Here is an 11,344-nt window from a genome sequence, read left to right as displayed (position 1 = left end):
CTGCAGCGCCACGTGACCGACTGGGGAGCGATGCTGGATTCACAAGTCATGGGAAATCTGAGATGTGAAAAATAACGCGAACGGAGCGAAGCCGGTGTAAATCCCGTTTTCAGATCCGGCCGCTGCGTGGGCGTTTTCTAAAGACGCGTTTTCTTAAGACGCGCTTCCGGCTCAACGTGTTTTTCGGGTTCCGCCGGTCGTTCTGAATGTTTTCTGCCGCGCAGGAATGAACGGTGCGTGTGCGTGTGCGTGTGCGTGTGCGTGTGCGTGACAACGCGGCGAAGATGGCGTGCTGCTCAACCTGCTTCTGCTGCCGGCGCTGCCGCCGGGACGGAGAGACCCGAACTCCCGAGGAGCTGGTAAAGAACGGCGGCGTCTTTGATCCGCGCGCATCGCCGAGGGTCTAGCGGAAAGGGTTAACCGTCTGAATTTCACCTGACGCTCGTTTTCCTCGCTCCACCCCCAACCCAGCGCTCGTTCTGTCGTCACAGAGGACCGGGTCGATGGAGATTATTACAAACGTTCATTGGATGATGGCGGATTCGATTCCGGTTTATTCTCATTGAACAGAACGCGGTTCAGGAAAAAGAAGTTTGTTATCGATCAGTGAAGTTAATTTATACCAAAGAAATAGATGCAGAATATTAAATCTAATATTTAGTAAATATCATTAGTAATCTAATGTCCAGTATTATTATACGGCTCGCAAACAATAGCAAAGCACGTTCTTCTCCTAAAGCTCTTCTATCATGTTCTGTGTGCTTCAAACACGCTGCAGGGACCGACAATTAGCGGTCACAGGGAAAACGTGGACTGGAGTTTCAGTGATGTGGGCATTCGCTATAGGAACAGGTGGAACGGGTTCTCTACCTTACGTCATGAAGTGGGGGGAAACAGATTCATGATCAGATTTAAGTAAATAATGACAGGTTACATGTTTTTAAACATATATTCTGGCGGCTTTAATAGAATATGTCGGCATTTTTTGGTCACTGTTTTTTATAAAACAACTCAAAATTATTTAGGGGGGTCTAAGAATATTTTAGGGGGGCTGAAGCCCCCCTAAAATAGGCCTAACGACGCCACTGCGGCTCAACGTGGATTATAAATACAAAGAATCTAATCTCGAGGATATTCCATGTGTGAAAGCGGTTCAGTTCGGATGTTGTTCCTGGACCTGGGTGTCCTGCTGACCCAACGATGGGTTCGGAGCCCGGAGAACCCCGTCAGCTCTCGCTGCAGTTTCCCTGAGGGTTTCTCCAGGTCCTCTGACTCTCTTGGTGACATGTTGCTCTGTAGGTGCTGAAATGACGAACGGTCCAATCAGGAGTGTTTCTGAGACCGTTGTTTCATAGACATCACAATAAGCGTGTAATTATATTTAACAAAATCAATGCATTTCACGCGGCATCATTATTTTTACTGTTTTCAGTTGCATTTAACGTAAAAGCCAAATCAGGAAATTATCCCAGTCTGTTCTATTCCTGTTCTGGGTTAGGGTTAACCTAGGGTAGGGTAAATGTAGGGTTAACCTAGGGTTGAATGAATGAATATATTTATTAGATAGAATGTTAGAGTACAGTCACACAGAAGCATGTATTACAGTACAAGTACAGTCAAACATCCTGTCTAAGAGGAGCATTTCTAAAAAGCCCTTGCGGTCTTGTTTCCGTTGAAAGTCCTTCGTACATAAATCATCCACAATTAACAATACAAATTTAACAATACAAATAAAAATAAAACCAATATTCAATAACTCAACTGATGCAACGTAACATTAGAAAAATAAAAATAAAATGATTTTACACCGCCGATGCAAACTAACAATTGATCTAAAATAAATTACACCACTGATGCAAAATGACAATGAATGACAATAGATTACAATAAATTACTAAGACAATTAATATGTACAACGTAGGTGGACAAAAAAAGGGGGGGGGAGTTGATCCGGAGAGTCGTGATGACTATCTCCGTTTCTGCCCCCCTAAAAGGTGTATTTTTAGGGCCGTTTTGAAGGAGGCCAAAGAGGTGCATGTTTTGAGGGCAGGAGTCAAACAGTTCCACCCTTAGGGGGCAGTATTGTAAAAAGATGATTTACCCATGTTAGTCCTATAGGAGGGGGTAATCAGGTTGTTGTTTGAGCTCCCTCTAGTGTTGTGGCTGTGGGTGTCACTAAATCTGTGGAGGTGTTTATTCAGGTATGCAGGGATTGAGGGGACTGAGGGCAGAGCTGCATTGACTATTTTAAATGCCAATCCCATTTTGAGTTGTTTAACCCTGTCTTCTACCCTGAGCCATTTTAGGCTAGCAAAATGTCCAGGAAGAAGGTGGGTCATGGGCCCCAGATTGAGGAGTAGCCGAATCAGTTTGTTTTGGGAGGTTTGGAGCCTGGTTTTCAGGGACATTTTGATGTTTGAATACCAGGAGGTGCTAGCATAGTCAAAGAGGGGCTGAACGAGGCTCCAGCAAGCGTCCGGAGACAAAAGCAGACATTCTGCCTAAAAATCTTGTTCTTTGATTGACTTTTTTGATCACCTTAGTTGCCATACTATCACCAGACAGGTATTTGTCAAGAAATGTTAGGGTAAATGTAGGGTTAACCTAGGGTTAGGGTTAAAGTAGGGTTAACCTAGGGTTAGGGTTAACCTGGGGTTAGGGTAAACGTAGGTCTAGGGTTAGCCTAGGGTTAGGGTTAACCTGGGGTTAGGGTTAGCCTAGGGTTAATTTAGGGTTAGAGTTAACCTAGGGTTAGGGTTAACCTAGGGTTAGGGTTAACCTAGGGTTAGGGTAAATGTCGGGTTAACCTGGGGTTAGGGTTAACCTGGGGTTAGGGTTAACATAGGGTTAATTTAGGGTTAGGGTTAATCTCTATTGCAGTGTGTGTTTAGATTATTCCTCTTTTCTCCACCAAGACGATCCTCGGGGAACTCCGAGAAGAAGAAGACGAGATTCTCCCCAGGAAGGATTATGAGGTGAGGAATAAAGAGCGGGTCGGGGACCAGACACCAAAGATGTCCGACCCGTTGGTGAACTCACCGTGGTTCTGTCTCTGCAGAGCTTGGACTATGACCGCTGCATCAACGAGCCTCACGCTGAGGTTCTGGAGGGGATGGATCACAAGGTGACCCGGTTCAGACCCGGATGTGTAGCTGGAATGACACTGAGGAAATGTTTTTCGTCTGCCAATAGAAATCCAGGCAGCAGGAGGCGCTCCGCTGGGTGTTGATGTTCTCCATCGGCGTCGCCGTGGGCCTGGTAGGTTCATGTCAGACTGGACCGGGTGGTCGTTGGTTCCGTGCTGATCGCTGCCTCTCCTCTCTTCCAGGTGGGCTTGTCGGTGGACTTCTTTGTGCGTCTCTTCAACGGCATCAAGTTCTCCGTGGTTGGAGACTGTATCCTTCCAAGGCGCCGGCGGCTTTGGCTCTTTGTTGCGTCGCTACTGTGATCGGGTGACTTTGGGTTTCACCGCAGCCCAGTCCAGGTGGAGGCGGGACGCTGTAGTGGGGCGTGGCCGTCCGGGGGCGTGGCCGTCCTGGGATCCTTTCCCTATCCTTCCTGCACCCTCCCTGTTCGTCTTAACTGGAGTCCAGCTGTGCAGAGGTGCAGCGACCGGGGCTGCCTGGCGCTGTCGCTGCTGGAGCTGCTGGCCTTCAACATGAGCTTCATCTTCATCGCGAGCATGCTCGTCCTCGTCGAGGTAGCCAGCTTCATTTCTTTACCTGCTGCTCTTTAGCCACGTCTCGGCTGATTGGACGAGATGAAGCTTCCAGAGGGGCGGTTCTAGCGGTCCTGGGGCTGAGCCTGGCCCCTCTGGGGGTGTCTCCGCTGGGGGGTTGGGGTTGATACGAACCCGTCGGAGTAAGGTTTAACTCTTGTCCCGGTGTCTGACAGTCCGGTAGAACCAGCTAGTAATACTCACACGTGTCTTGTCGTCCTTCGTCCAGCCTCTAGCTGGAGGTTCAGGGATTCCAGAAATCAAAAGTTACCTGAATGGAGTCAAGATTCCGGGAGTGGTCCGGCTGCGGACGTTCCTCTGCAAGGCCAGCGGGGTGGTGTTCAGCGTGGCTGGAGGTGCAGTACGAGAGGAGCGGCTCATCTGGGAGCCAGCGGGGGCGGGACGTCCCTTTGACCGTCTGTGTGTCCTTCCAGGTCTGTTCGTCGGGAAGGAAGGTCCGATGATTCACGGCGGTGCCATCATGGGGGCCGGCCTTCCTCAGGTACCCCCACGCATCCCAAGCACAACCCCTCTCCTCCAGTGCAGCTCAGAATGTCCTTTGGGCATTTAGAAATAAAACCCCAAGCCCTTGTCCTCGAGGAACCGAGTCACGACAGAACTCTGATTGTAGCGGTTCCCATAGCGACGTCTCGTCTTCCGTCCGGTGAGACGGTGGCGAATCATAGACGTTCTCTTCCTCTGCAGTTTCAGAGCATCACGTTCAAGAAGGTCAAACTGAACGTCCCCTTCTTCCGCAGTGACAGGTGAGGCTCGGGCCACATGAACGAATCACTGCGTCTCCGGAAGTGGACGTAGTGGATCAATATGTTGTCTCCCTGTCCTCCAGGGACAAGCGGGACTTCGTGTCGGCCGGCGCCGCTGCTGGGGCGGCCGCTGCCTTCGGCGCTCCGATAGGAGGCACACTCTTCAGCCTGGAGGAAGGCTCCTCTTTCTGGAACCAGGCCCTCACCTGGAAAGTGGTAAGTCGGCTCCCCTGAGGAAGGATCCCGTCCTCGGGGCTCAGGGAAGGGCGGGGCCGCCCGAGGGACGGGTAAATAGAGGCATTATCCATGGACAGTCATGCTTCCAGAGGATAATCCACTCAATAATAATGTCTTACGTCTGCAGACTTGCTCCAGGGGATAGCCTGGCGTTAGCATTTAGCTAACATCTTTGGGCTATTCCGCTCTTTGTTGTGTCTTTATTCCTGGTGTCCGTAAAGTGACGTAGAAGCCACGCCTCTTTGACCCCGCTCTTACATGTACCAATGCCCAATGACCTTTAATCGAAGTCCCTGCCGTGACCTTTCAGCTCTTCTGCTCCATGTCGGCTGCGTTCACCCTCAACTTCTTCAGATCCGGGATCAGTTTCAACAAGTGGGGCTCGTTCCAGCTGCCTGGTCTGCTCAACTTCGGGGAGTTCAAGGTCAGAAGGCTCTTCCTGCGTTTACACTCCTCTTGTGCTCATGAGTTGTGGTTCTTTGTCGGTTACTCGGACATTACTGGGACCCGTCGTCGTCTTCACTCCGAGGTCGCCTCGCGTTCCGTGAACTCCACGTTGGAACCATTTTTCTCGCAGCACAGCGTCCTGCTCCCGTCACCCGAGACGAACACGGGTCTGCTCCTGGCGTTCTGTGGGGTTCTGACAGGGTCCGAGTGTCCCACCGTGGATGGAGTGAACCCTTTCATCCCGCCTCCAGGGCACAACGATGCTTCAGATATTTCATTACTAACATCAATGCGTTCTTCGTGTTGATGCTGGCGCAGCGTCCCTCCGTCCCCGTCCCCGTCCCCGTCCCCGTCCCCCTCCTACCTCATTTTACCTTAATCTTCCCCCAGTGTCCAGAGGGAGACGCGCGCTGCCACCTGTGGACGGCCGTGGACCTGGCCTTCTTCATCCTGATGGGAATCGTCGGCGGCCTGATGGGCGCGCTCTTCAACTGCTTGAACAGGAGCCTGGCCAAATACCGCATCAGACACCTCCAGCCCAAAGCCCGGTTCATCAGGTGACGCCAGAATCCAGCGTGTCCCCCGGAGCCTGCAATGAAGAGGTTCTGATCGCTGCACTTCTCCAGGGTTCTAGAGAGTCTGCTGGTTTCCATGGTGACCACGGTGGTGATATTTGCCGCTTCGATGTTGTTGGGCGAATGCCGCGACCTGTTCCCGTTCTCCAGCAACAGCACCACGGTAGGTGTCGAGTTTTCCTCCATCTTTACACCATGTCGCTCGAATGCCGCCAGTCCACAGCCGACAGGCCGGTTCTCCAAAGAACCGGGGAGTGAAGAGGGCTGGCGGAGGAATGACCAGAGACCCTGCCCGTCCTTCGACCGCTCTCTCTCGCTCTCGGCATTCCGTGTCGTGTCCTTCTCATCCCGGTTTGTGTTCTCCGTCTGAGGGTGAGGACGTGAATTCGACCGTCCGCCAGTTCTTCTGCAGCAACAACAGCTACAATGACATGGCCACGCTGTTCTTCAACCCGCAGGAGGCCGCCATCCACCAGCTGTTCCACCAGCACGGTGAGACGGCCATGCACGTATCTAACAGCCGGCAATGATCCGACTCGGTAGCAACGCAGGTGCATGGAGGAGGCGTGTCCCGACTCCTGACCTGTAAACTGCCTCACAACACCTCACATCAAAGACTGAGAGGAGCCTGAATCCAGATCCTGGTCCTGGTCCGGGCCCCTTTCTCGCCGGCCCGTCATCCTTCCTCTTTTACCCCCCTGTTGTTTCCACAGGGACCTTCAGCCCAGTGACTCTCTCGGTGTTCGTCCTGCTGTACTTCCTGTTGGCCTGTTGGACCTATGGTGCGTCTGTACCCAGTGGTCTCTTTGTCCCCTCGCTGCTCTGCGGAGCAGCTTTTGGACGTCTGGTTGCCAACATCCTGAAAGTGTAAGAACATATTTGGGGGGGGGAACATGTTTGATTTTTGCACACTTCCTGTTTTGGCAGGAAGGTAAGAGTGGGCGTGTCACCCAGGTGTGATCGCGCTGGTCAGTGTCACCTTAAACGACAGGATCTCTGTTCTAATAATCATCCAACATGTCACTATGTCTCCGTTAGCAAACTGGGAATGGACATCTACTCCGGGACCTTCGCCCTGATTGGAGCTGCTGCCTTCCTGGGGGGCGTGGTCAGAATGACCATCAGTCTGACCGTCATCCTCATTGAGTCCACCAATGAGATCACGTACGGGCTGCCCATCATGATCACCCTAATGGTACGCATCGGCCAGTGTCTGATTCTGAACGAGTGCCTCCACCGGTCCAGTTTGACTGGGAGCAGATTCCGGATGGGCTCGTGACAAATGGTTCTGTTGACCAGGTCGCCAAGTGGACCGGAGACTTCTTCAACAAGGGCATCTATGACATGCACATTGAGCTGCGAGGAGTTCCACTCCTGGACTGGGAGACGGAGACGGAGATGGACAAGTAAGATTTGTTTTTGTTTGTATGGCCCGCCCCCATCTCACCTGATTGATTGACAAGTTAGGTACACCACCTCTGATTGGTCAAGAGACCCCACCAAACTGTCATGGCTACCTGAGCTGCATTCAGGACACACCAACGCTTTCTTTCTCCTTCTCCAGACTGACTGCCAGTGAGATCATGGAACCCAACTTGACCTATGTGTACCCTCACACCCGTGTCCAGTCTCTGGTCAGCATCCTGCGCACCACTGCCTACCATGCCTTCCCTGTGGTGACTGAAAACCGGCAGAACGAACAGGACTTCATGAAGGGAAACATCCTGGTCAGCAACAACATCCGCTTTAGGGTACGTCCCGCCCTATTTCAAGTTTATAGCCTCATACCCGGGGCCAGTGGATGAAGGGAGGGGGACCTGAGGACATTTCAGCATCCTAGAATGACCTCCTTGATTTCAAACATTCTAACGATGTCGCCACAGACATCCAAGTGTGGAGAGAGACGGTGGCGTGACGGGCAGCCATATGGCTGCACCCTGGGAGCAGGGAGGGGTTTGGTACCTTGCTCAAGGGTACCTCGGCAGCACCCAGGAGGTGTACGAGCACCTCTCCAGCTACCAGGCCACACTCCATACTTTGGTCCATTTTGGACTTGAACCACCTGGTCTTTAATCCAAGTCCCTTCAGACTGTGACGATCCCCACAGGGTTGTGTGGGGATCACCTGTTGGACCATGGGGTCCTGTGGGGGTGTCCATAAAGACTGCCGGGTCCATTAATTCTTGGCAGCCAGTTGAGCATTTGGACCCTCCTGGAGGCCTCCCTTTGGAGCTGCTCTGGCACATTTCACACGATCCAGGTTAAACCCAGTAGGCTCTGGGATAGACCTGGAACTCGAGGCTCCAGGGTAGAAGGGGAACTCTAGGTTCCGGGATAGACGGGGAACTCTAGACTCCAGGGTAGACGGGGAACTCTAGGTTCTGGGGTAGACGGGGAACTCTAGACTCCAGGGTAGACGGGGAACTCTAGGTTCCGGGGTAGACGGGGAACTCTAGACTCCAGGGTAGACGGGGAACTCTAGGTTCCGGGGTAGACGGGGAACTCGAGGCTCCGGGATAGACGCGGAACTCTAGACTCCAGGGTAGACGGGGAACTCTAGGTTCCGGGGTAGACGGGGAACTCTAGGCTCCAGGGTAGACGGGGAACTCTAGGTTCCGGGGTAGACGGGGAACTCTAGACTCCAGGGTAGACGGGGAACTCGAGGCTCCGGGATAGACGCGGAACTCTAGACTCCAGGGTAGACGGGGAACTCTAGGTTCCGGGGTAGACGGGGAACTCTAGGCTCCGGGGTAGACCGGGAACTCGAGGCTCCGGGGTAGACAGGGAACTCTAGGTTCCGGGATAAACGGGGAACTCTAGACTCCAGGGTAGACGGGGAACTCTAGGTTCCGGGGTAGACGGGAAACTCTAGACTCCAGGGTAGACGGGGAACTCTAGATTCCGGGGTAGACGGGGAACTCGAGGCTCCGGGATAGACGCGGAACTCTAGACTCCAGGGTAGACGGGGAACTCTAGGTTCCGGGGTAGACGGGGAACTCTAGGCTCCGGGGTAGACCGGGAACTCGAGGCTCCGGGGTAGACAGGGAACTCTAGGTTCCGGGATAAACGGGGAACTCTAGACTCCAGGGTAGACGGGGAACTCTAGGCTCCGGAGTAGACCGGGAACTCGAGGCTCCGGGGTAGACGGGAAATCTAGGCTCCGGGGTAGACGGGGAACTCTAGGCTCCGGGGTAGACCAGGAACTCTAGGCTCCGGGGTAGACCAGGAACTCGAGGCTCTGGGGTAGACGGGGTACTCTAGACTCCGGGGTAGACGGGAACTCGAGGCTCCGGGGTAGACAGGGAACTCGAGGCTCCCGGATATACCTGGAACTCGAGGCTCCGGGGTAGGAGGTACTCCTTCTATTTTATTTTACAACAGTCAGGATTTCTACTCTGAACTGCATTCAGCAGAATGACCACTAGGTGGAGGTAGAGTGCTAGTCAGTGTTAACATAGATTCATCACGTGACCTCACCCTTCACATGTAGAACTGCAGCGTGTTGACCCGGGCGGGCGAACAGCGCCGCCGCTGCCAGTCCATGAAGTCATACCCTTCAAGCGAGCTGAGGAACGTGTGTGATGAGCAGAACGCCGTGGCCGAGCCGGCAGAGGAGAGGGAGGACCTGCTGCAGCAGATGCTGGAGAGGAGGTAGGCCAGGCCCACCTGTGTGTAGTCGCCGTCTCCATAGTTACTCACCTGCACAGGTAGAGGCAGACTGGAGGATTCTTGCTGCTGTGTCATTGCTGTCTAGCTGATAGCAGCTTGAATTTAACTACATAAAGCTTCCCATGGCGTGGTCGGGGGAGACCAACGCCAGCAGCCTATCAGAGCACAGCTTTAGGACCCCTGCCTCCAGTCCCGCTGTGATCCCGGTCTGGTTGCCGTCCTCCTGCAGGCACGCTCCCTACCCCAACCTGTACCCGGATCAGTCCCCAAGCGAGGAATGGACCATGGAGGAGCGCTTCAGACCACTCACTTTCCACGGCCTCATCCTGCGCTCGCAGCTGGTCACTCTGCTCATCAGGGGGGTGTGCTACCCCGAGAGCCAGTCGGTTAGACACGCACGCACACACACGCACGCACACACACGCACACACACACACGCACGCACACGCACGCGGCCGGCTGAACATTTTCACGCTGTCCCTCACAGAGCGCCGCTCAGCCCAGGCTGTCCTACGACGAGATGACCGAAGATTACCCCCGCTACCCGGACATCCATGACCTGGACCTGGCCCTGCTCGACCCCCGCATGATTGTCGTATGGACCCTTCAGATACTCCGGGGAGTCGCTCCCTGAACGCGTAGAGCAAGCCTTCAAACTGAGTGACGGCAGCATGATCTCCTGTGTTCCCAGGATGTCGCGCCCTACATGAACCCGTGTCCCTACACGGTGTCGCCCAACACTCGCACCTCCCAGGTGTTCAACCTGTTCCGGACCATGGGCCTCCGCCACCTGCCGGTGGTCAACGCCGTTGGGGAAGTAAGTCAAGGCCGTCGCTCACGGCCCAGCATGCATCGCTTTGTGTTGTGTCTGACCGGACTCGCTTCGGTTCTGCCATGCCTTCCAGATTGTGGGGATAATCACCAGGCACGATTTAACCCACGAGTACCTCATGGCCAAGCTGCGACAGCACCACATCACCGTTTGAGCCCGCCCAGGACGTCCTGCTGACTGTTTGACCCGGTTCTGTTCTGTTGTCTCTATTCCTAACCCACCATGGTACTGATGATTCATAACGTGGGCTGTTTGTTGGCTCGACAGGGTTCTGGTAATGACGCGGCGGTGCTAGCAGAAACGTCTGACCCCTTCAGGCTAATGTTAGCATACTGCCGTTGAACCGACAGTTCAGATCTCACCTCTTTTCTCGGGTCGCTGTCCGAGGGGAGTCTTGAACCTACCCTGTCATGTGTGATGCTATGCTAATCCGTGCTAATGTTGGAGGTTGTGGATATGCGTGTGATGAAATCGGTCATTTTAACACTCCTGTAGTGTAAGCTAAGGGTCACTCATGGGCCCCTATGGTCCGGGTTGTCCCCCCCCCCCGCCCCCGTCAAGGGGCTTGAAGCTTGGCGTTAAGATGAGAACAAGTTCATTTGATTCAGTCTGAGAATGTGAAACTGCTCAGTTTGAGATGCATCGAAGCAGCAAAGTGAAACGTGGCTTCCTTCCGACATGCGTGACTAGCTTTGAACCGTTAGCTTTGAACCGTTAGCTTTGAACCGTTCTTTCGCCGTTTCTATTGATATTGCACTTTTATTTTTGATTCGCTGTATGAACTGGACTAAAGCGGGCCGCCGTCCGTCCGCCCGCCCGCCGCTTGCAGCCGATCCAGACCTCTCCGGCTCATAAAGGAGCTGCCAGTATGAAGTTTAGCGTTTGTAATGCATTAGCGTTGGTTAGCACTGTCTGTTCCGTGTTAGCACTGATGTCGAGGCTAGTCGTTTTAGCAGCGCAGTGTTTCCTTTCCTGACTCAGGGAAGCTGTTGATTGATTTTTAGATATTGAGAAGCCCTGATGAAGCTTCCACGGCGTGGATCAGACGTCTTCTCCTGTTTCTGCTGGGATTTTATTTTGAAAACGTGTTTTTCTACGGCGAT

At 53.5% G+C, this 11,344-nt stretch overlaps 1 protein-coding gene across 1 annotated transcript; it reads left to right on the top strand.

The window, feature by feature from the left end:
* The first annotated feature begins 284 nt into the window (after positions 1-284).
* Positions 285-10,395, top strand: clcn6 (chloride channel 6). The gene is made up of 23 exons (XM_068746649.1): positions 285-359; positions 2,916-2,975; positions 3,059-3,124; positions 3,193-3,258; positions 3,329-3,395; positions 3,594-3,700; positions 3,948-4,074; positions 4,153-4,220; positions 4,424-4,482; positions 4,566-4,698; positions 5,030-5,143; positions 5,557-5,723; positions 5,793-5,910; positions 6,113-6,233; positions 6,455-6,608; positions 6,780-6,936; positions 7,041-7,147; positions 7,306-7,492; positions 9,231-9,391; positions 9,639-9,795; positions 9,897-10,004; positions 10,101-10,226; positions 10,315-10,395. The coding sequence occupies exons 1-23, from the start codon at positions 285-287 to the stop codon at positions 10,393-10,395; spliced, it is 2,586 nt and encodes an 861-aa protein (XP_068602750.1).
* Positions 10,396-11,344: the final 949 nt, after the last annotated feature.

Source organism: Brachionichthys hirsutus, chromosome 2 (genome assembly GCF_040956055.1).
Source record: "Brachionichthys hirsutus isolate HB-005 chromosome 2, CSIRO-AGI_Bhir_v1, whole genome shotgun sequence".
Taxonomy (NCBI): Eukaryota; Metazoa; Chordata; class Actinopteri; order Lophiiformes; family Brachionichthyidae; genus Brachionichthys; species Brachionichthys hirsutus.
This window is presented reverse-complemented; position numbering and strand designations above follow the sequence as displayed.

Excerpts from the sequence above, each read along its gene's own strand:
- clcn6 (XM_068746649.1), top strand. The coding sequence starts at position 285 with ATGGCGTGCTGCTCAACCTGCTTCTGCTGCCGGCGCTGCCGCCGGGAC. Across the intron at positions 3,125-3,192 it reads TGGAGGGGATGGATCACAAG|AAATCCAGGCAGCAGGAGGC; the intron begins GTGACCCGGTTC and ends GTCTGCCAATAG. Across the intron at positions 5,911-6,112 it reads GCAACAGCACCACGGTAGGT|GGTGAGGACGTGAATTCGAC; the intron begins GTCGAGTTTTCC and ends TCTCCGTCTGAG.